Consider the following 21,896-nt stretch of genomic DNA (forward strand, 5'->3'; position numbering starts at 1 on the left):
AAAATGGCAAGCGTACGGAGAACATTTTACTATAAAAAGAGCTCCTTCCTTTACAAATAGCAACTTAAAAATCTAGAGACTGGAAGAGAGAGAGAGAGAGAGAGAGAGAGAGAGAGAGAATTGAGATAAAGGAGAGAGAGGGGAGAAAGAAGAGAGGGAAAGAGGAGACAGAGGAAAGCAAGAGAAGAGAAAGAAAGGAGAGGAGAGAGGGAGAATGGACATAGAGGAGAGAGAGGGGAGAGAGAAGAGAGAGGTAGAGAGAGATGAAAGCAAGAGAAGAGAGAGAGAGAGAGAGAGAGAGAGAGAGAGAGAATGGAGATAAAGGAGAGGGGAGAAAGAAGAGAGGGAAAGAGGAGACAGATGAAAGCAAGAGAAGAGAAAGAATGGAGAGGAGAGAGGGAGAATGGACATAGAGGAGAGAGGGGGAGAGAGAAGAGAGGGGTAGAGAGAGATGAAAGCAAGAGGAGAGAGAGAGAGAGAGAGAGAGAGAATGGAGATAAAGGAGAGAGAGGGGAGAAAGAAGAGAGGGGTAGAGAGAGATGAAAGCAAGAGGAGAGAGAGAGAGAGAGAGAATGGAGATAAAGGAGAGGGAGGGGAGAAAGAAGAGAGGGGTAGAGAGAGATGAAAGCAAGAGGAGAGAGAGAGAGAGAGAGAGAATGGAGATAAAGGAGAGAGAGGGGAGAAAGAAGAGAGGGGTAGAGAGAGATGAAAGCAAGAGGAGAGAGAGAGAGAGAGAGAGAGAGAGAGAATGGACATAGAGGAGAGAGAGGGAGAGAGAAGAGAGGGGTAGAGAGAGATGAAAGCAAGAGGAGAGAGAGAGAGAGAGAGAGAGAGAGAGAGAGAGAGAGAGAGAGAGAGAGAGAGAGAGAGAATAAATAACTTCTAGCTTCAAAATATTCCCAGTCGTTTGCTATTTATCATTCTAGGTTTGTCAGCAAGAGCAGAATGCAGGAACCTTTTCTCAGAAGCGTGTGTGTGTGTGTGTGTGTGTGTGTGTGTGTGTGTGTGTGTGTGTGTGTTGTTCCTGGCGACTTTTTTTTACTTAAGAAAAACAAAGATTTTCACATGTTTATGTGACCATGCGAAGGCTTTCGACGGAACATTCTTCTGACGTAGGCCCACTTCTCCAGGCGCCAATAAATATGAATTAAAGATGATTTCATGCAAAGCGAAATGTCCATTAAATGCGAGATTGCAACCAAACACTGCGGGTGTGTATGTGTATAAGGAAAGAACAGAATGTTTTCTCCGCCTGTACAAGATACCAGATCCATTCTAAATATAAAGGAGGGATCCCACAGAGCTAAGATTGATTATACCCGCCTGCATTGATATATGGCTTGCTCTATGAGTCAAACTATTGGATCCAATTATTCTAGTAATTCAAAATCTTACACAAGGAACTTTACAGCTATCTGAGGATTGAACCAAAGAAGTCAAGTTGATATTGGATCTTTGGGATATAGGACCTTAAATGAACTTAGGCCAGTATTTTCAACCTTGGTAACTTGAAGTTGCATGGACTTCAACTCCCAGAATTCTTCACCTAGGCATATGTGGACTCTAAGTCCCAGAATTCCTCATGCAGCATACTTGGACTTCAATTTCCCAGAATTTCCATTCAGCAGGCTAGCTGGGGAATTCTGGGAGTTGAAGTCCATGTATGCTGGATGAGGAATTCTGTTCCATGCATCTTCAAGTTGCCAAGGGTGAGAATAGTGGCCTAAATTCATTCAAAGTCCTACAAGATTGCCACTCCAATCCACTCTAGAGATAGCCTTCCAGGGCCCAGTCCCGTAGACTTCAGTTTCTCCTCTAGGAATCCCTTTTATGATGATCCCTTTAATAAATAGCAATAGCAGTTAGACTTATATACCGCTTCATAGGGCTTTCAGCCCTCTCTAAGCGGTTTACAGAGTCAGCATATCGCCCCCAACAACAATCCGGGTCCTCATTTTACCCACCTCGGAAGGATGGAAGGCTGAGTCAACCTTGAGCCGGTGAGATTTGAACAGCCGAACTGCCGAACTAGCAGTCAGCTGAAGTAGCCTGCAGTGCTGCATTTAACCACTGCGCCACCTCGGCTCTAAGTGCGGAGGCCAAATAAATGTGTTTTTCTTGGCACTTGTGACTCTTCCAGCTCTGCTCTACAACTAAAAACTCTTCAGGTTAGTGTCTATTTACTTGTCCCGCCGAGCTAGTCCTTCGTGTTTGGCTGTGCTCGGTATCCTGACCTCATGTGTGCGGTTTTTCTTTTCCTTCTGCTGGAGATCCTACAGAATATGAAAAAGAACCCCTAAAGGATTTAGCTGAAAAACCAGCTGTACGTGGGATCTCCTGTGGCTGGTTCACAATCTCCCACTTCATAAAAGTTGTCAGCACTTGGAGCAGCATATGAGCCTAATCCACAAACGGATAAATAAAATAAGTGCGTTCATATCTATCATAGCAGAACTTAGAAATCCCAGCCTTACAGCTTCAGAATGCAGAAACTTCTAAGTCTTTTCTGTTTCAAAGTGTTGTGTGTGTGTGTGTGTGTGTGTGTGTGTGTGTGTGTGTGTGTGTAGAGATTCTCCACTCCTTTGAAGGCTGTAAGCCCAAGGACTGCTCTTTGCAGACAAATTAGTTAGTTCTAGCCCCCATATTTCCCGTCTGAATTTCAGCTAATTTAAAGAATGTGCGAGAACATCTTTCGATGTCATGCTCTGGATAAGAAAAGCCATGTTCAGTTCAAAGCCTGCCAAAAAAACCCCCCAAAAATCAAAGTTAACAACTTTAATCCAACAAGGCCTGTTTTAAATTTAACACCCCGCTAAACACGGAGTTGCACGTTTCATTACTAAATTTTATGTACATGTCGGAGCAATGTTTCTCAACCTTGGCAACTTTAAAAGGTGGAGACTTCAACTCCCAGAATTCTCCAGGGAACTCTTAAGGTGTGGAAACTTCAACTCCCCAAATCCCTCAGCCTGCATCGGCTGGCTGGAGAACTGGGAGTTGAAGTCCACACACCTGAGATGTTGGCTTTAGATATGCTAGAGCTGCTGATACGTTTCTACAGAGGAATGATTGAGTCTGTCATCTGCACCTCTATAACTCTCTGGAATGGTTCTGCAACCCAACAAGACAGACACAGACTTCAAAGCATAATTAGAACTGCAGAAAAAACCAATTATTACCAACCTGCCTTCCATTGAGGTCCATTTACACTGCACAAGTCAAAAAGAGGGCCATGAAAATATTTACAAACCCCTCGCATCTGGGACATAAGTTGTTTCAACTCCTACCCTCAAAACGACGCTATAGGGCACTGCACACCAAGACAACTAGACACAAGAACAGTTTTTTTTCCTGAATGCCATCCCTCTGCTAAACAAATAATTCCCTCAACACTGTCAAACTATTCATTTAGGCTGCATTACTATTACTATTAGTCTTCTCATCATTCTTATCCCCCATCTCCTCCCACTTATGACTGCAGGAGTTTGTTGCTTGTATCCTTATGATTTATATTGATATTGATTGTTTCCTGATTGCTTATTTGTACCCTATGACTATCTCTAAAGTGTTGTACCTTATGATTCTTGCCGAACGTATCTTTCTTTTTATGTACACTGGGAGCATCTGAGCCAAAGACAAATTCTCTTGTGTGTCCAATCACACTTGGCCAACAAATAATTCTCTTCTATGTTGACCTACTAGTGTTTTTCCTCCCGTTGTCTTCTTTAGAGATGGGATGAAGAGCTGGAGAGATCTGCTGAATCTTGGGCTCACCAATGCATCTGGGACCACGGGCCGGCCAGCCTCCTCCCATCCATCGGCCAGAACTTGGCTGTTCACTGGGGAAGGTAAGAATGCAGACTCAAACCTTGAGATGGTATGTGTCTGTTAGACCAGTGGAATGTGTTTGACACAATCCTGGTTGAACATTGCAGCCTACCGCTGTAATCATAAGAATTTATGCTTTCTTTGTGTCATATTGCGAGTTCCTAATGGGAAGAATTGGCCGGCAACAGGTCTTAGTCGAATGCTTGGCTTGGTTTCAAGCCCTGTTTTCAGTCCATTTTTATGACTTCGACATTCACCTTGACGTTGAAACACAAACAGTGCATCTGGGTATGCACACTCACACATACACAAATGTATACGGAAACGTATGTGTTTGTAGCTGGCTAGGCACCCTGGGCAAAGAGCTGGTTGATGGTTGTTCTGATGGAGGCTTCCCAAGGAAGCATAAATCACACGCTTAGTGCTAAAAACCCTCTTCTATTTAAACGGCTGTGAGTTATGGTCAAGAGCCGAGGTGGCGCAGTGGTTAGGGTGCAGTACTGCAGGCCACTTCAGCTGACTGTTATCTGCAGTTCAGCGGTTCTAATCTCACCGGCTCAAGGTTGACTCAGCCTTCCATCCTTCCGAGGTGGGTGAAATGAGGACCCGGATTGTTGTTGGGGGCGATATGCTGACTCTGTAAACCGCTTAGAGGGGGCTGAAAGCCCTATGAAGCGGTAGATAAGTCTAACTGCTATTCACAGCCCACAATGATCCACAAACAGTCTGTGAAGAGTCTGACAGATGTCTGCTCGAGTTGCCAGCAGTCTTTCAAGGGAATGTTGATAAACACCCACCTTTATCTCCCTTGAAACGCTGCCAGAGACCGCATTGACGATTAGTTTTGCAAGGCCAAATGTAGCACAGAGTCAAACAAGACTTCTCAGAGTTTGAATTGAATAGATGAAGTAATTGCTTCCTGCAAAGGCTCACGTCCGTTTGTTCCTCTTTTATGTTTTATGGGAGGGGCCAATTATCTCCAGGCCTTACTCCTGAGCCACCCCCTTTTTTCTTAACTGTTGCCTTCTGGCCGCTCACGCATGCACACACAGGGAACAGGCTCATACTGTTCTTCTGCTCGCTGATGTCAGACACCGGAGGCTCCGGAGCAGGGGTGGGTTTCTCGCCCCATTCCAACCGGTTCGGTTGGAACGGGGCCGGCGGCGTCCTCATGCACGCGCACAGTGCACACATGTGTACTAGCGCCTGTGTGATGCTCCAGCTGCTCCTGGAGGATCGCGCAGGCGCTGTATGCGTTCTGCGCATGCGTGGAAGCGCAGAACTCGTCAAAACCGGGTAAGAAACGCGGGCGGGTGGGTGGATCCTTCGGCGTTCCCGGAAGTTACTTACTTCCAGGTTCGCCGACCAACCAGTTCGCGGGGACCGCCGCGAACCACTTGAAACCCACCCCTGCTCCGGAGGCAGCACGTAACTACCAGATGGTCTGATGCAGAGCCCTCGTCGGAGCCTTCCCCACACACTCCAGGACTGGCCCATGTTCCTCCCCAACCTCCCCATTGTCCGACTCTGCTGCCAGCTCTGCAGGCCGCCAGCGTGCCCCCAACAATGGTCTTCTTTGTTACACAAGAACCTCTTCCCATTTTGTTCCTTAGGCATCGTTCTCCAAGTTTTCACGTCCAGTCTTGGTACGACGAAGTAAAATATTACACCTACCCGTATCCCCAGGAATGCAACCCTTGGTGTCCCGACCGATGTTCAGGACCCATGTGCACACATTACACACAGGTAAGGCCGACAGCAGCGGCTGGGATGGAGCCTTAGAACTGATGGGTTGCCCTCCCACCAGCTTGCCACCAGGTGGGCAGAGCTATGAAAATAGGTTGGAGCGCAAGACGAATCGAAGCCGGGTGATTTCTTTCCACCAATTTGCTTCTCGTGTTTCTTTCCAGCTGGTCTGGGCAACCACCAACAAAATCGGCTGTGCCATTAATGTCTGCAAGAGGATGGACGTGTGGGGAGAAGTGTGGGAGAATGCGGTGTACCTGGTCTGCAACTATTCTCCCAAGTAAGGCTACAGGGGGGCAGGAGAACAATCTCTGTGGCTTTGTGTTATTTGTGTTTAGCCAAATAATGAGGTAGATAAGATCACCTTTATTGTCACTTTTTTTTTAACTGGGAGCACACTGGCACACATTACCGTGACCCGTCAAAACCGCGGTCCACAAAAGCGCGCTCGACGAAAGCGCGCATGTGACATCATCACAGCGCGACGAAAAAAATTAAAAATTGAAATAAAAATAAAGCAAGCCAATTCACATAAAGGTAAGGGTTAGGTTTAGGGTTAGGGTTAGGTTTAGAGCGTTAGGGTTAGGTTTAGGGTTAGGTTAAGGGTTAGCGTTAGGTTTAGCGTTACGTTAACGGTTAGGTTTAGGGTTAGATTTAGGGTTAGGTTAAGGGTTAGGGTTAGGGTTAGGTTTGGGGGGGTTAGGGTAAGGTTTTTGCTTTATTTTTACATTTTTCGATCACAGCGCGATGTTTTCATCGCGCTGTGATGACATCAAATGTGCGCTTTCGTCGAGCGCGATTTTGTCCTCCACGGTTTTGTGGTGGAACCCACATTACAAGTGAAATTCTGTTGCCTGCTCTCAAAAGAAGTATATATCTACCCACAAACATACTTACTACACATTTACACGTGCTGTTTTGTGGCCTGCCAGCAGCCAGCAGAGCTGGCAGCAAATTCGGGCAGTCAGGAGGTTGTTGAGGAACCTGGGCCAGATTAAAGTTTAGAACATGGGATGTGCCCAAAATGTTAGAACATCAGAACTAGCTGGAGAAATTCGAACACGACAACACACAGCTCTAGGTTCTCTCTAGGTTCTAGAGCCGAGGTGGCACAGTGGTTAGGGTGCAGCACTGCAGGCCACTTCAGCTGACTGTTATCTGCAGTTCAGCGGTTCTAATCTCACCGGCTCAAGGTTGACTCAGCCTTCCATCCTTCCGAGGTGGGTGAAATGAGGACCCAGACTGTGGGGGCAATATATGCTGACTCTGTAAACAGCTTAGAGAGGGCTGAAAGCCCTATGAAGCGGTATATAAGTTGAACTGCTATTGCTATTGCTATTGGACTTAAAATTTTAGCCAGCTGATTTTAAGTTTTGTTTCACCACTGGTATTTTGAAAATGGTTGCTTTTCCTGGTTGAGATGTTTGGACAACAGACGGGTCCCTGATGGGTCTGGGACAAATTTCCTTTCCATCTTGAAAAGACAGATGAAATGTCAAGGGACTCCTGCCCGTTAACGATGAGAGTTTAGCGTGTGGCAAGCACGACGTGAAGCTAATGTTCCCAGATGCTGCCAAGGCTTCCCAGTCACACACAAGAGCTAGCAATAGCAATAGCAGTTAGACTTATATACCGCTTCATAGGGCTTTCAGCCCTCTCTAAGTGGTTTACAGAGTCAGCATATCGCCCCCACAGTCTGGGTCCTCATCTCACCCACCTCGGAAGGATGGAAGGCTGAGTCAACCTTGAGCCGGTGAGATTAGAACCGCTGAACTGCAGATAGCAGTCAGCTGAAGTGGCCTGCAGTACTGCACCCTAACCACTGCGCCACCCCGGCTCTGTTATTTATTTATTCATCCCTCGGAAGATACCTGGGAGTCACTTTCAGCTGACTGTTCAGACATTGTTGACCGGGAAAGACCTTGGAGCATTCAGATGGGTTTCCTACCCACCCAAAGGGATTTGTGGGAAAGAAATTGGGGAGGCCATGAATAATGGTTTTGTGGAACCTGGTTGGTGTTCTGACCGAGGCTTCTCAAGAGCAGGAAGCAAGCTCCTTGCCTTAAAAAAACCCCTTTTATTAATTGATTGTGAATTCTGCTCCTTCACATCCAGCAAAGTCTTTCATGGGAGGATTTATGGTCACAGACCTTATCCGGCTTGGAGAGCTGCCAGGCCGATATCTGCAAAACTTGGCCAGGACTCTCGGAGAGTCATGAACCAATCAAGCGAACTAATGGTCTCCTGCAAACTCCACTCCCCTTTCGCTCCTCTTTTATTTCCACTGGGAGGGGCCATTCATCATCCCCCTGTGGCCTTACTCCCAAGTCGACCCCTGTTCTTTAGCTCTTCCCTTTGTCTGGCAGCTCTGTGCATGCACACATTGGGAACAGGTCCCAGCTGTTCTTCTGCCTCACTGACACTGAAGGCCAGCTGGTAACTGTCAGAAGCTCTGGCCCCCTCTTCTGCCTCCGACACAGAGCCCTCATCGGAGCCTTCTCCAGACTCCAGGACTGGCCCAGGTTCTTCTCCAACCTCCTCACTCTCTGAATCTGGTGGGACACAACAGTTGATTCTGAGGCATAACGTTGGTGCTTTCATCTGCCGAAGTTCTCACCAGAATGCCCCTGACCTATACATTTAGGGAAGAATGTTCCCATAGGAACTGTAATCTATCAAACCAAAGTCACAGTGTGAACATTATTTTTTCCCCCCATGAATCAGAGGTCTTGAGAACATAACAAGTCAGGCACCAGGCCTAAAACAGTCCCCAGAGGTGATTTTGCATGCTGTGAGCCTAACACAAGATGAAAGAAAGATAACGAGGAATGTTCTGTGTGAATTTTTCAGAGGCAACTGGATTGGAGAAGCCCCGTATAAAAATGGCAGATCCTGTTCTGAATGCCCACCTAGCTATGGAGGAGGGTGTAAGGCTAACCTCTGTTATAAAGGTATGTGAGTATGAGTATGAGTATGAGTAGTTTATTTATATGCCGCCCTTTTCCCTGGGGGGACTCAGGGTGGCTCACAATTCGGAAGGAAGGGAGGACAAACAAATTAACACATAAGACAGTACATCATTAAAAGCACAACATTCATACAATTTGGGTGGGTTGGGGTCTTTAACCCCAGGCCTGACGGGACAGCCAGGCTTTAAGGGCTATGCGGAAGGTCTGGAGGGTGGTGAGGGTACGAATCTCCATGGGGAGATCGTTCCATAGGGTCGGAGCTGCCACCGAGAAGGCTCTCCTCCGTGTGGTTGCCAGTCGACATTGACCGGCAGATGGAACTCGGAGGAGGCCTAATTTATGCGATCTAATTGGTCGAGTGGAGGTAATCTAATGTGATCTAATAGTGGGCCAATGTTGACCTTGGCTTTGTTCAAAGTTGGCCTCTTCACCGATGGGATGGAGTATCCCATCCCTGGTAGACAAGCTCCGCTTTCTTTGAGTTGGGTTGCAACCTGGCATGGGTGCATCTTGTGTCGTGATGAGTCAATGACTCGTTGAGTCATTCTGAGCAAATGGTTGGGTTTTGTGGACATCCCTCGCTGTAGAGATGGACCACCTGAAGAAGGTTGCCAAGGAGAAAAGTGTTCCCGATCTTCACGGTCTGGTCTTTTGTCCAAGAGTTTGCATCTCCTCTGGCTTCTGTAGGACAGAAGAGGAAGCTCCTTCTCTGGAACTTTCCAGACTAGGATGTGGGCATCTAAATTGGTTGCAGATTAATAGAAATATAGATCTCATAATAGGAATATATATCTCATAGCAAACACCAGGAGAAGCATTTTCTGCTTCTTCCAGCAATCAAGGAAGCCCAATCTCAATTCCTGAAATTCCCAAGAAATAATACAGCACACTGAAAATAAGATAGAAAATAGGGTCTGGGTCCTCTTTTGCAGGGAAGAAAGTTGTTGAGATAGGAAAGGAACAATTTGCTCCAGTAAAAATTTGGGTGGCAAATTTGGGTGGCAGAAAGCCATTTCATCTCTTCATAGCTTCCTCATGTTAGCTTAATGCAAATCTCCTGCTCAAATGCTGGACTGGATAGGCCCACCATGCTAATTCTCCACAATTACTGTAGAGATTCTCTGTCCTCTAGTTCATGGTTGCCCCAAAGGTGCTTTTTCAGGAAGCAACTGGACTTCCTTGTTTCCCCCCCCCTTTTGAAGACATTTTGCTTCTCATCCAAGAAGTTTCTCCAACTCTGACAGGATAGTGGGGGGATGGAAGGATTTATATTCCCTGCAGACTTCCATTCCATATAATTCCATTCCAAATAAATCCTTCCATGCCTTCTACTATCCTGTCAGACCTGAAGAAGCTTCTTGGATGAGAAGCGAAACGTTTTCAAAGAAAAAACAAGAAAGTCCAGTTGCCTCCTGAAAAAGCACCTTTGGGATCTCCACAATTACGTGCAATTTTTAGAGTCCTTCTTCCTGAAAACGCACACAGCACACTGCCCATTTCGTCTGAGGCATCCCTAGGTGTCTAAAAACCTCAAGATAGCAGTTGCAACTTTATGAGTATGGTGCCATCTTCACTTTTCTTTTTTTGACACACCTTCCTCCCTTCCCTGCCCTCATCGATGCCTTGGTTCCACACTTATTTATTTGGGGTGAGCAGGTTTCAACTATCAATAAAATTAGGGGGCAAAGTCACTGAATCTCCTTACACGAAAAATCAAGAGTGATTCTCAACTCCTACTCCCTAGCATAAATACCATCAACATAGAATGGAGTTTGCTCAGAAGCTGAAATACACCAAGTGAATGAGAGGAAGAGTGGGAAATAGAGGAGAGAAGAAAGATAGGAAGAGAGGGATAGGAGAGACGGTAAGGGGGGAAGATGATGAGGATAAGGAGGAGTGGAATGAAGAGAGAGGAGAAGGAGAAAGGAAGGGGAAGTAGAGCAGAAAAGGATGATGGAGGGAAGAAAGGAGGTAGGAGAGAGGTAGAAGAAGGAGGTGTATGGAGAGCAGAAGAGCCAATAATGGGTTTTTTATCTTTCTGGGCGTTGATGACAAGAGGAACCGATGTAATTACTACTTAATACAATAGGATATTGGCTATGTAATAGTATACATGTGATTATATGTTATGAAAATGGAAAATAAAAAAGTATATTTTAAAAAAAAAGAAAAAAGAAAAATCAAGAGTGATTCTCAACTCCTGGTCCCTGTCTTCTTTGCTAATGGTCTTTTTTAATTAAAAGTTTTAATAAGTTTTACAATTCCCCTTCCCTCCCTCCCCCCCCAATCCCACATCCCCTCCCCCTCCCCCCAACCTCCCAGAGCAAATACAGTGTATAAGCATTTAACAATCATACACTAAAATAAACTAACAAACTTTAGCATCGTACCTTCGCTTATACTTTAACTCCCCTTTTGTAAAGCTAACTTTAGATAAATTTTAACATTCCTTGTTCATTCATTCATAAGCTAACTGAAATTTCTTAGTCCCATATTTGTTTTGAATATAATCAGTCCATCTTCTCCATTCCAGCTTGTATTTCTCATTTGAGTGGTCCTTGAGATATGCTGATATTTTAGCCATCTCCGCTAAGTTTGTTACTTTTAACGTCCATTCTTGAATAGTAGGCATTTCTTCCTTCTTCCAGTACTGCGTCACCAACAATCTTTTTGCTAATGGTCTTGAATAGTAGTAACACAAGACTCCTTTTTCTCTCTCCAACTAAAGAGAAAGTAGCTGGAAAGTCTGAGGCCGATCGGGCTAATGAAGTGGAGTTACAAAAGGTTCCGAATCGAATACAGCCCAAAACTGTAAAACCTACCAAGGAAAAGAAACCCACAGAGTTGACCTACATGAGTAAGAAAGCATTTCTGTTTTCCAGTATTTGGGAGTTTATAGATGATTATTTGGGAATACTTGCTGCTTGACTAAATAGGAGAAAAGGCAGCAAGCTTTGGATTATTTAGTTTAAAAAATTGGGCTGGGGATTTCTGTGGTTAAATGCATGCCTTAGATCAGTGGTGAAATTCAATTTTTTTTTACTACTGGTTCTGTGGGCATGGCTTGGTGGGAGTGGCAGGGGAAGGATACTGCAAAATCCCCATTCCCACCCCACTCTGGGGCCAATCAGAGGTGGTATTTGCCGGTTCTCCAAACTACTCTAAATTTCCGCTACCGGTTCTATAGAACCTGTCAAAACCTGCTAAATTTCACCTCTGCCTTAGATCAAGTATGTCTTAAATTTGACATGTTTAAGACTGGTGGACTTCAGCTCCCAGAATTCCCCAGCCAATTCTGGGAGTTGAAGTCCACCCATCTTAAAGTTGCCGAGGGGTTATACATGGGCTGGATAAATCGATAGGATAACTAGTGTAAACACACATGATGTAGAAGATGCCAGAAATTCATCTGGATAGATTTGATGGCAACATCTTCTACGGAAGGAAGGAAGACCTCATCCTATCTTCCAAGATCTGAATTTCTCTGTACAATGTTCTCATTACTGTGATCTACATGAGCATCTCAAAAATTGGGGAATATCATTGGCTAAATCATCCGTAGCTTTATGTTCTCTGCGATTAATTATTTGTTGTGCCACGCTTTCTCCTTGGGTGACATGACAGGCTTGTACACAATGTTACTTAAGAGCTGATCCTGTTGGTGATAGTGTTTCTCTCATAGTTGTGTACCTTCTCATTATTCTAGCTCAAGTGATCAAGTGTGACACCAAGATGAGGGACTCGTGTCGAGGAACCACGTGTAACAGGTGCTCCATATTTATTTTCTCTTTGTACCCTTTGACTTGTGGCGATGTTCAAACACATCATTCCCTCTGATGGCCTACAAACCCCCAAATCATGTAGGAACCAGTCCCATTCGAGTCTTTTCATGTGAGCTCCAACTCTTGAAGAAAAGGGGGAGCTTCAGTCCGTCTCCACCAAGGACTTAGAAATGATTCATTGTCCATTCTAGCTACCCATCCTTATGTCTATGGAGATTCGCAGTCATCCTGGTCATGGTTGTCCCAAAAGGCATTGTTTTGAAGACATTTTGCTTCTCATTGAACAGGGGTGTCAAACTCGATTTCATTGAGGGGCACATCAGCGTTGTGTTTGGCCTGGGGAAGGCGGGGGATGTGTGGCCAGGGTGGGCATTGCCAGCTTGATGTGTTGGGGGGAGGGACTGTGATGGCCTGAGCCCTCTGCTAGCAAAGACAGAGGACCTCCCAAGCTCCATTTTGCTGGAAAAGCCACCATGGTCACTGTTTCTAGGCCCGCGGGCCAGATCTAAGCACTCCGCAGGCAGGATCTGGCCCCCGAGCCTTGAGTTTGACACCCCTGCCCTAGAAGAAGCTTCTTCATTTCTGACGGAATGACGGAGAATGGAAGGAAGGTGACTGCAAGGTGTATAAGTCCTTCCATTCTCCACCATTCCGTCAGAACTGAAGAAGCTTCGTGGGTGAGAAGCAGTGGTGGGTTTCAAATATTGTTCGAACCTACTCTGTGGGTGTGGCCTCCTTTGTGGGAGTGGCTTGCCGCCCATGTGACCGGATGGGAGTGGCTTGCCGCCCATGTGACCGGATATGAAGATGCTGACGACACTTGTCACAACCACCTTAAATTACCTCCCACACAGCCCTGGCATGCATAAGAATAGGATGTAAACGTGTTTTTTAAAAGGCATCTTTGGTTTGCGTTAAAACAACTTCAACACACGCAATGTTCTGATTGCACCACAAACGCAGTAGTCATCCTTACCTTTCACAGAGGCACTGAGTTTTATAAATAGGAGCATGATAGGGTAGAATAATCATATCCAAGGACCAGTGGTGGGTTTCAAAAAATTTTGGAACCTCTTCTGTAGGTGTGGCCTGCTTTCCGGGTCCACTGGTGGAACCTCTTCTAACCGGTTCGGTAGATTTGACGAACCGGTTCTACCGAATAGGTGCAAACTGGTAGGAACCCACCTCTGGTGAGAAGCGAAATGTCTTGAAGGGAAACAAAGGAAGTCCGGTTACCTTTGGAAAAAAAAAAGCACATTTGGGATACCCATCCTTTCATTGGCATCAGTCTTTCAACATTCTCTCGTCTTGCCTCTCTCGTACGGATCGTCCATCCTTCCTCTGTGTAATGCTTTTAATTACAGCACAGTTTAATGAACTGAATCCATTCAAATACCAGCTGAGAATGTTTATGGTAAAATCTACACCAGGAATGTATCCTTCTCAGTCTGGCCTTTAAATGTGATGCTGAGGTCCATAAGAGCCGAGGTGGCGCAGTGGTTAGGGTGCAGTACTGCAGGCCACTTCAGCTGACTGTTATCTGCAGTTCAGCGGTTCTAATCTCACCAGGTTCAAGGTTGACTCAGCCTTCCATCCTTCCGAGGTGGGTGAAATGAGGACCCAGACTGTGGGGGTGATATGCTGACTCTGTAAACCGCTTAGAGAGGGCTGAAAGCCCTATGAAGCAGTATATAAGTCTAACTGCTATTGCTATTGCTAAATTCCAAAATTCCTTAATGATTCCTTTTTTATTTATTTACTTTTTTGCTAGGTATCTATGCCCAGCTGGTTGCTTGAATAGTAAGGCAAAAGTATTTGGATTCCCAAAATATGAAAGTGTAAGTTTTTTTAAAAAAGAACACCACCCCCCCCGCATACACACATATTTCAGTGTTATGGTTTTCAAAGTCAAAATCTTTGCTTTGGTGAGTCACCAATGACAAATAAACAAACATTTAGAGCTGTAACCTTTTTTGTTCAAATGTTTTATTTCATTTTTCATTTTCATTTCATACAGTCACATATATACTGTGCATGATTGAGAATATATAACATTGAGCGATAAACACAACCCTCCTTGTATTCCCAAAAATACAAAACCAATATAGCGCTTCAACCCTCCATACACCCTTTCTTTCTCCCCTCTCCAACTTTCCTTTCTCCCCTCCAACATTCCCCTCTCCTACTTCCCCCCCTCTAACGCTCCTTTCTCCCCCTCCCATCCATCTCACCCACCTTCCATTCCTCTCTCCCTCCCTCTCTGCCCTTCCCTCTTCTTTCCCTCTGCTCCTCACTTCGGTGTATTTCTACTATTCATCGATATATTCAGCTTCTTATTTTATACAAAAAAAAAAAAAAGGCAACAGTATACAAGTGCATTCATGTTGTTTTAAAAACTAGCACAAACTATATTTCCCCCCTCCCCCCTCCCCCCTATGACCCCACCTCCCTTCCCCCCTTCCGACTTCCCAGAGCCCGTACCCGGTATAGCTTTTTATCAAACACAGTCTAAAATGTAGAGCTGTAACCTTTACAACCCTTCCAGTCCAACCTGCAAGCTATGGAAATTATAATTATCATCACAAAGCTATACCGTCAGTACATTACTATGATCTGTGTGGGTATCTCAAAAATTGGGAAATATCATTTGGATAAATCATCCATAGCTTCATGTCCTCTACATTTCATTATTTGTTGTGCCACGCTTTCTCCTTGAGTGGCATTGCAGGCTTTTGACACACTGGCTAAAAAACATAATGCACCTAAAATGTCCAAAAATGGGTACAGTTTCACTCTCTTTACTTTAAAAAAACAACAACCAGCCTTGTACAATTTCATCAATGGTTTCTTCCTTTCTTTCAGGCATCCAGCATATGTCGAGCAGCTATTCATTCTGGAGCATTAGATAACAGAGGAGGCCTAGTAGATATTACTAGAAAAGGAAGATCAGATTTCTTCATCATGTCTATAAGAAATGGAGTTCAAACACTCAGGTAATCCCATTTTTTGTGTGGAAAAATAATCTAGTTATGTCATGTTTCTAGCCGTGATTTGCTGCGTCTTTGGTTCTGTTCGCCAATGAATAAGAGTTGAAGTCTTGCTTAAGTGGCAGACACTGTTACTCCCAAAACAAGTCCCAAACCCTTCTGTTGCAAAGTCCGTGTAGTCAAATAGGAGTGAACAAAGGATACATTGTTATAACAGCAAAAGAAAAAAAGCTTCAGACTTAGGCTTCCAAGTGGCAGATTCAACTATTTTAAAAAACTTTTTCCTTAAGTATCTTTAATATGATATTATAACAAGTAGAAGGAGAAGTTTATTAAAGTAAAAAAAGTTTTAATTTAAGCCAAAAATAGTTAAAGTAGTAAAAAGAAATAAAGGAAAAAAGATCAGTCCCTTCACCTCAAGTGGAGAAACAGGATACTTTGCAATCACTTCAATCCACAAAACATTGTTACAGGCAAGAGCAAAAAACTTTCTAAGGCAGTCCAATAGGGAATAAATACGCCGCTTTGTTCTTACTTAAGGGACTAATTTAGCTTAAAAAAAAGTTTCTTAAGGCAATCTTCTAAAAGAAAAGAAAAAAAATATCACCATATGGAACACTTTCACTTTTTCTGGAGCCATCTCCAACTATGTCAGCCTGGGGGCTGCCTGTTTGCCGCCAGTTGGAAGCGCTTCCCTTGGGTCGATCAGGGACTTTGTGATGTCCCTGCGACCAGCAAGGTCTTGTCTTCCCAGTCACCATCTCTTCGGGACGGTTTAGGTCATTCCGGACTGTCCAGGGGCAAAAGTCTCATCGGCGGATTCGGACTATCGAGTCCGCACGATGTAACATTGTGACGTTGGCTCCTCCTCCTTCTCTGTTACTCCATCTCTTGTAGTGTTGTCTAGAAACTTAATTTTGTAACGACGTCTTAAACATTGAATTCATACCAGTTTTTTCCCCCCCCCTCTTTGCCAGCAAATACAAACCTTCCAACGGTTTTGCTGTGTCAAAAGTCACAGGTAAGTTCTTTTTCTTCTTCACTGGGAAGTAAGAATGGGTGTCAATTCCTCCAGAATTCCCCTGGATTAAATCCTGTTCTAGTAGTTAGTCGATCATATGAGGAGACAAAAGTAAGAAGATAAATGGGGAGATACCGTAATGGAAGAAAGAGAGAAAAGGAGAGGAAAAGAAAACAGGGAGAAAATAGAAGGGTTAAGATAATGAGGATTTACGGTCACAGACCTTATCCGGCTTGGAGAGCTGCCAAGCCGATATCTGCAAAACTTGGCCAGGAGTCTCAGAGAGTCACGAACCAATTAAGCGAACTAATGGCCTCCTGCAAACTCCACTCCCCTTTCGCTCCTCTTTTATCTCCTCTGGGAAGGGCCATTCACCGTCCACCTGTGGCCTTACTCCCAAGTCGACCCCTGTTCTTTAGCTGTTCCCTTTGTCTGGCAACTCTGTGCATGCGCACACTGGGAAATGATCCAGCTGTTCCTCTGCCTCACTGACGTCTGACTCTGAAGGCAGCTGATAACTGTCAGACGGCCCTGGCCCCCCTCTCTGCCTCCGACACAGAGCCCTCATCTGAGCCTTCCCCAGACTCCAGGACTGGCCCGTGTTCCTCCCCAACCTCCTCACTGTCTGAATCTGCTGCCATCTCTGCTGGCAGGCCACAACAGATAGTAGTCATAAAAGCAACACACCAGGCAGCCTAATGAACCATTTACTCCGAAGCCAAGCTGTTTCTTTGCGTTTGTCGTCTTTCTCTTCCACCGTTGAGATGTTTGTTTGGACAAGCGCAGCGAAATCCTCAAAGACAGCAAGAAACACCAAGAAAGAAATCTCCCAGAAAATATACATATATGTATATGAATTGATCTTATTCCCCAAATGCAACAATTTCCTGCTCACTTATGGTGAGGATCCAGGCAAAACACAGCACAGCTTCGATCTCTTTTGGGGCCAGGCTTCTGTTTGTCCGAACAAAGGCATTAGAACAAAAAAAAACACCCCGAGACATTTCAGAAGCCGCGCCATCAAGCTTGGCGTTGACTTAAATCCAGCCAAGAGGAACCCTGCAGCTTTTTACATGACAAATGAGGCTACTTCAAACAGCTGTTGACTTAAACACACACAGACACACACGCAGACAGACACACACACACTTTCCTGCAATTTTGGCAGGTCTCCAGGATGGAAGAAAAAGCAAAAGAAATCTCTTGAAATGTCTCTGCACTCAATATTTTTATAGGATCCGCTGGTTAATGCCTTCCCTGAAAACTCCTTAACTCTTTCCCTGCCTTCTAAGCGCTAACCCGATTTCATTGAGGGTCACATCAGGGGTTGTGTTTGAGCTCTGTTGTGAGGCCAGGGTGTGTGTAGCCAGCTCAACACCACTCGTGTTGGGGGCACCTATGCCAAGCGCTAAGGAAGGATTTTCCTCAGACCCTTCCTCCCTTTCATTATAATCTCCTTCCTTCCTTCCTTCCTTCCTTCCTTCCTTCCTTCCTTCCTTCCTTCCTTCCTTCCTTCCTTTTTCTTTCTGTTTCTTTTATCTCTGTTTCTCTTTCTCTTCTTTTTTTCTCTTTTTGTTTCTCTGTTTTTCTCTTTTTTCTTTCTTTATTTTTCTTCTTTTGCTCTCTTTCTGTTTCTCTGTCCTTTCTCTTTCTTTCTTTCTTTCTTTCTTTCTTTCTTTCTTTCTTTCTTTCTTTCTCTTTCTATCTCTCTCTTCTTTTTTCTCTTTTTGTTTCTCTATGTTTTTCTCTTTTTTCTTTCTTTATTTTTCTTCTTTTGCTCTCTTTCTGTTTCTCTGTCCTCTTTCTTTCTTTCTTTCTTTCTTTCTTTCTTTCGCTTTCTATATCTCTCTTCTTTTTTTCTCTTTTTGTTTCTCTGTTTTTCTCTTTTTTCTTTCTTTATTTTTCTTCTTTCTCTCTCTTTCTGTTTCTCTGTCCTTTCTTTCTTTCTTTCTTTCTTTCTTTCTTTCTTTCTTTCTCTCTCTCTCTCTCTCTCTCTCTCTCTCTCTCTTTCTTTTCCCTCCCCTCTTCATTCTTCTTTCGTCTTCCTTCCCATCTTTTTCTTTGTCTTTCCTCTTTCCCTTTCTCCTTTCCTGTCCCTTCTTGCATGCTCAAATGGAGAAACATTTTCTCTATTTGTTCTGCTTTTAGTTTGTTTTGCTAGCTCTCTGCCAGCAAAAAAAAACAAAAAAAAAAAAAGCGGAGCCTGGTGAGGCCATGCACAGTCCTCCCGATCTCAGTTTTCGCTGGCAGAGGCACCGCGGGCCTGTCCTTTGCTGTTTCCAGGGTGGCCCCATGGGCTAGATCTAAGCACCCAGCACTCTGCATCCGGCCCGTGGGCCTTGAGTTTGACACCCCTGGCCTAGTGTTGCAGATGCATTGACTTAGTCCTCAAGTTATTTCTTGAATGCTTTGCCAAGGCAACACAAGTGTAAGCTCAGACATTAGCACACTTTAATGCATTTACCAACAGGGTACTAGTCAGTGGTGGGTTTCAAAACTTGTTCGAACCTACTCTGTGGGTGTAGCCTCCTTTGTGGGAGTGGCTTGCCGCCCATGTGACCGGATGGGAGTGGCTTGCCATCCATGTGACCAGATACGAAGATGCCGACGACACTTGTCAGAACCACCTTAAATTACCTCACACACAGCACTGGCGTGCATAAGAATAGGATGTAAACTTGTTTTTTAAAAGGCATCTTTGGTTTGCGTTAAAACAACTTCAACACCCACAATGTTCTGATTGCACCACAAACGCAGTAGTCATCCTTACCTTTCACGGAGGCACTGAGTTTTATAAATGTGAGCATGATAGTGTAGAATAATCATATCCAAGGACCAGTGGTGGGTTTCAAAAATTTTTGGAACCTCTTCTGTAGGTGTGGCCTGTTTTCCGGGTCCACTGGTGGAACCTCTTCTAACCGGTTCGGTAGATTTGACGAACTGGTTCTACCGATTAGGTGCAAACTGGTAGAAACCCACCTCTGGTACTAGTAAAGAAGATGTAAGAAAAGGCTGAGTAAAGATTAGCATTGTGCAAATTACAGCTCACTTTTATAAAGATCTCCCAACATGATTCGCATATTTGGATGAATGTATATGGAGCCTGTTGAATATATTGAAAGATTTATTTATTTATTTATTTATTTATTTATTTATTTATTTATTTATTTATTTATTTATTTATTTATTTATTCTTTCTTGTACTAATTTGGGACTTGTATATTCTTGCCCTTGGACCGCCATTGCAAACCCGTACATCACCTCGTATGTATTCTTAATTCCACAGTGCAAACTTTGGATTGTTACACCACAGTGGAAGAACTGTGTCCATTCAAGAAGCCAACTACTCACTGCCCGAGGTAAGTGATGGACTCCAGTCATGGATATATTTGAAGGGAATGGCTTGCTCAGAATTTCTGTTGGAAGAATTGCACTGACGCTACTACCGGTAGTAATAATTTCTGCTGGGAAACCAACCCATCTAACAGTTGCTGCTAGGGGGCAATTGAGAAAAGGAAGGGATGGGGCATTTCAGATCCATGTGGGAGCACATCGTGCCTGGTGGGTAGAGCTTCCCACAGCTTGACTTCAGTAGATGCTGTTGGCCAACCAGAATCCCAACATAGAGAAATATTTGTAGCTCAGGGTTGAAATGAGACCTGACCCTTGGTTTTCTCTGAACTTGGGTAGTTTCTTGAAAGACATTTCATTACCCAAACTTGTTAATGTCATTAGCAATAGCAATAGGAATAGCAGTTAGACTTATATATCGCTTCATAAGGCTTTCAGCCCTCTCTAAGCGGTTTACAGAGTCAGAATATCGCCCCCAACAATCTGGGTCCTCATTTCACCCACCTCGGAAGGATGGAAGGCTGAGTCAACCTTGAGCCGGTGAGATTAGAACCGCTGAACTGCAGATAACAGTCAGCTAAAGTGGCCTGCAGTACTGCACCCTAACCACTGCGCCACCTCGGCTCATTAGACTAGCACTGAGGAAGTATCTGGGCCCGTGGAGTGATGGGATGAAAAGCAGCTACCAGCTTGTAAATAAGTACTTTAAAATTCTTTTAAAATGGCTGTTGTTCACAGCCACGTGATCCATTCAAGGTCTTTAAAAGCTGCTTCCAATGTCTCTCAATGCCCATCATGGGGTTTTTTTAGTTGCAGTCTTAATTGGTGCAGTTCTCAGTCTGGTTTATTGTGTGGTCATCTGAAACATATGATACGGAGTTATTTGGAAGGAAATCCTGTTTGTTTTTTTTTGTTTTTTAATGGCCTATTTTGAGGAGCCTGAAGCTGCTGTTGTAATGAAGTTAGGCAAGAAAGTTTGCACTCTTTTTCCCTTGGGGGGGGGGGGGTCTTAAGTAAATAGATTCCTTGCGTTGAGCAAGGACAGCAAGAACAAAGACAAAATGGACTGCTAAGTTGACCACACCCACCCAGTCACATGACCACCTAGCCACACCCAACCAGCCAGTCTGCCCTCCCCCCCCATCAGTGTGAAGGACTATGAATCGGCCCCCTGTTCAAAATGGTTGAGGACCCCTGATGTAGACTGAAGATGGCATGTAATTTCATTGTTCGAGGTGCAATGACAATAAAGTAAACTAACTAATTAGGGTCCTTTTGCCATTTGTTACTGGATCATTTTGCACCAAACCAGCGATTCAAATCATTCTTCATCTCCTTATTTCATCTTTCAGGTCTTACTGTCCAGCTTACTGCAAAAACGAGCCAAACCACTGGGCTACTGTATACGGCACAAACATATATGCAGATGTGAGTAATTCCTTCCTCCTTCCTCCTTAACAAAAACCAGGATGCTGCTTCATTCTTTTGACGAATGAGGATTTGAATCAATGAGTGTGTCTCAACCTAACTAACATGGGTGGCCTTCAGCTCCCAGAATTTCCCAGGCATTCTAAGGAATAACTGGAGTTGAAGTCCATCCATCCTAAAGTTGCTAAAGTTGAAAAATATTTACATAAAGGATCGAGGACCGAACCGAAATTTTTCCAGCTGAGTGAAACTCCAGATAGATGCCATGGCTTCTTCCCTTATGGCCCACTCATCGTGATAGACATTTTCTATTTTGAATAGTTGGAAAGTTTATTTGGAATTGGAAAGTTTATTTATAGGCCGCCCTTTTCCCTGGGGGGACTCAGGGCGGCTTACAATTCTGCTTGCTTACTCTGAAAGTGCATATAGGGGAGGAGGGGATAGTGATAGGTTCAAGAGTTCAAGGTTCATTTTATTTATATGCCGCCCTATTCCCGGCGGGACTCAGGGCGGTGCACAAACCCAAAGGAGGGGAAGGGAAACACAAGAACAACATCAAAAAGTACAGGGGATTTAAAACAACCAACAGCCACACGATTCGAGAGGGGAAGGGAATCACATGGGGTATATTGTAAAACAATGACGAAAAAAAAGAGGAACAAGAGAAGGAGAAATATAACTAGGAGACCAGAAGGCACGGGAGAGGAAGAGGAGAGCCAAACCACACCTTCTCGAGAACTTCTTCAGGTTGGACAAGGTCATCAGTGAAAACAAGTGGAAGGCT

At 44.4% G+C, this 21,896-nt stretch overlaps 1 protein-coding gene across 1 annotated transcript in view; it reads left to right on the top strand.

Annotated features, from left to right (window-relative positions):
• CRISPLD2 (cysteine rich secretory protein LCCL domain containing 2) overlaps window positions 1-21,896 on the top strand; it is a 31,501-nt gene that overhangs the window by 1,192 nt on the left and 8,413 nt on the right. Inside the window, exons 2-12 of the mRNA XM_087728594.1 lie at window positions 3,730-3,848; window positions 5,442-5,574; window positions 5,739-5,854; window positions 8,425-8,525; window positions 11,272-11,400; window positions 12,250-12,310; window positions 14,097-14,163; window positions 15,188-15,318; window positions 16,290-16,333; window positions 19,620-19,692; window positions 21,037-21,112. Of these exons, the coding sequence (XP_087584720.1) occupies window positions 3,730-3,848; window positions 5,442-5,574; window positions 5,739-5,854; window positions 8,425-8,525; window positions 11,272-11,400; window positions 12,250-12,310; window positions 14,097-14,163; window positions 15,188-15,318; window positions 16,290-16,333; window positions 19,620-19,692; window positions 21,037-21,112 (1,050 nt within the window). The remainder of the gene's footprint in view (window positions 1-3,729; window positions 3,849-5,441; window positions 5,575-5,738; window positions 5,855-8,424; window positions 8,526-11,271; window positions 11,401-12,249; window positions 12,311-14,096; window positions 14,164-15,187; window positions 15,319-16,289; window positions 16,334-19,619; window positions 19,693-21,036; window positions 21,113-21,896) is intronic.

Source organism: Thamnophis sirtalis, unplaced genomic scaffold, assembly GCF_051295495.1.
Source record: "Thamnophis sirtalis isolate CommonGarterSnake01/CBP01778 unplaced genomic scaffold, rThaSir2_p1.2 scaffold_14, whole genome shotgun sequence".
NCBI classification, from domain to species: Eukaryota; Metazoa; Chordata; class Lepidosauria; order Squamata; family Natricidae; genus Thamnophis; species Thamnophis sirtalis.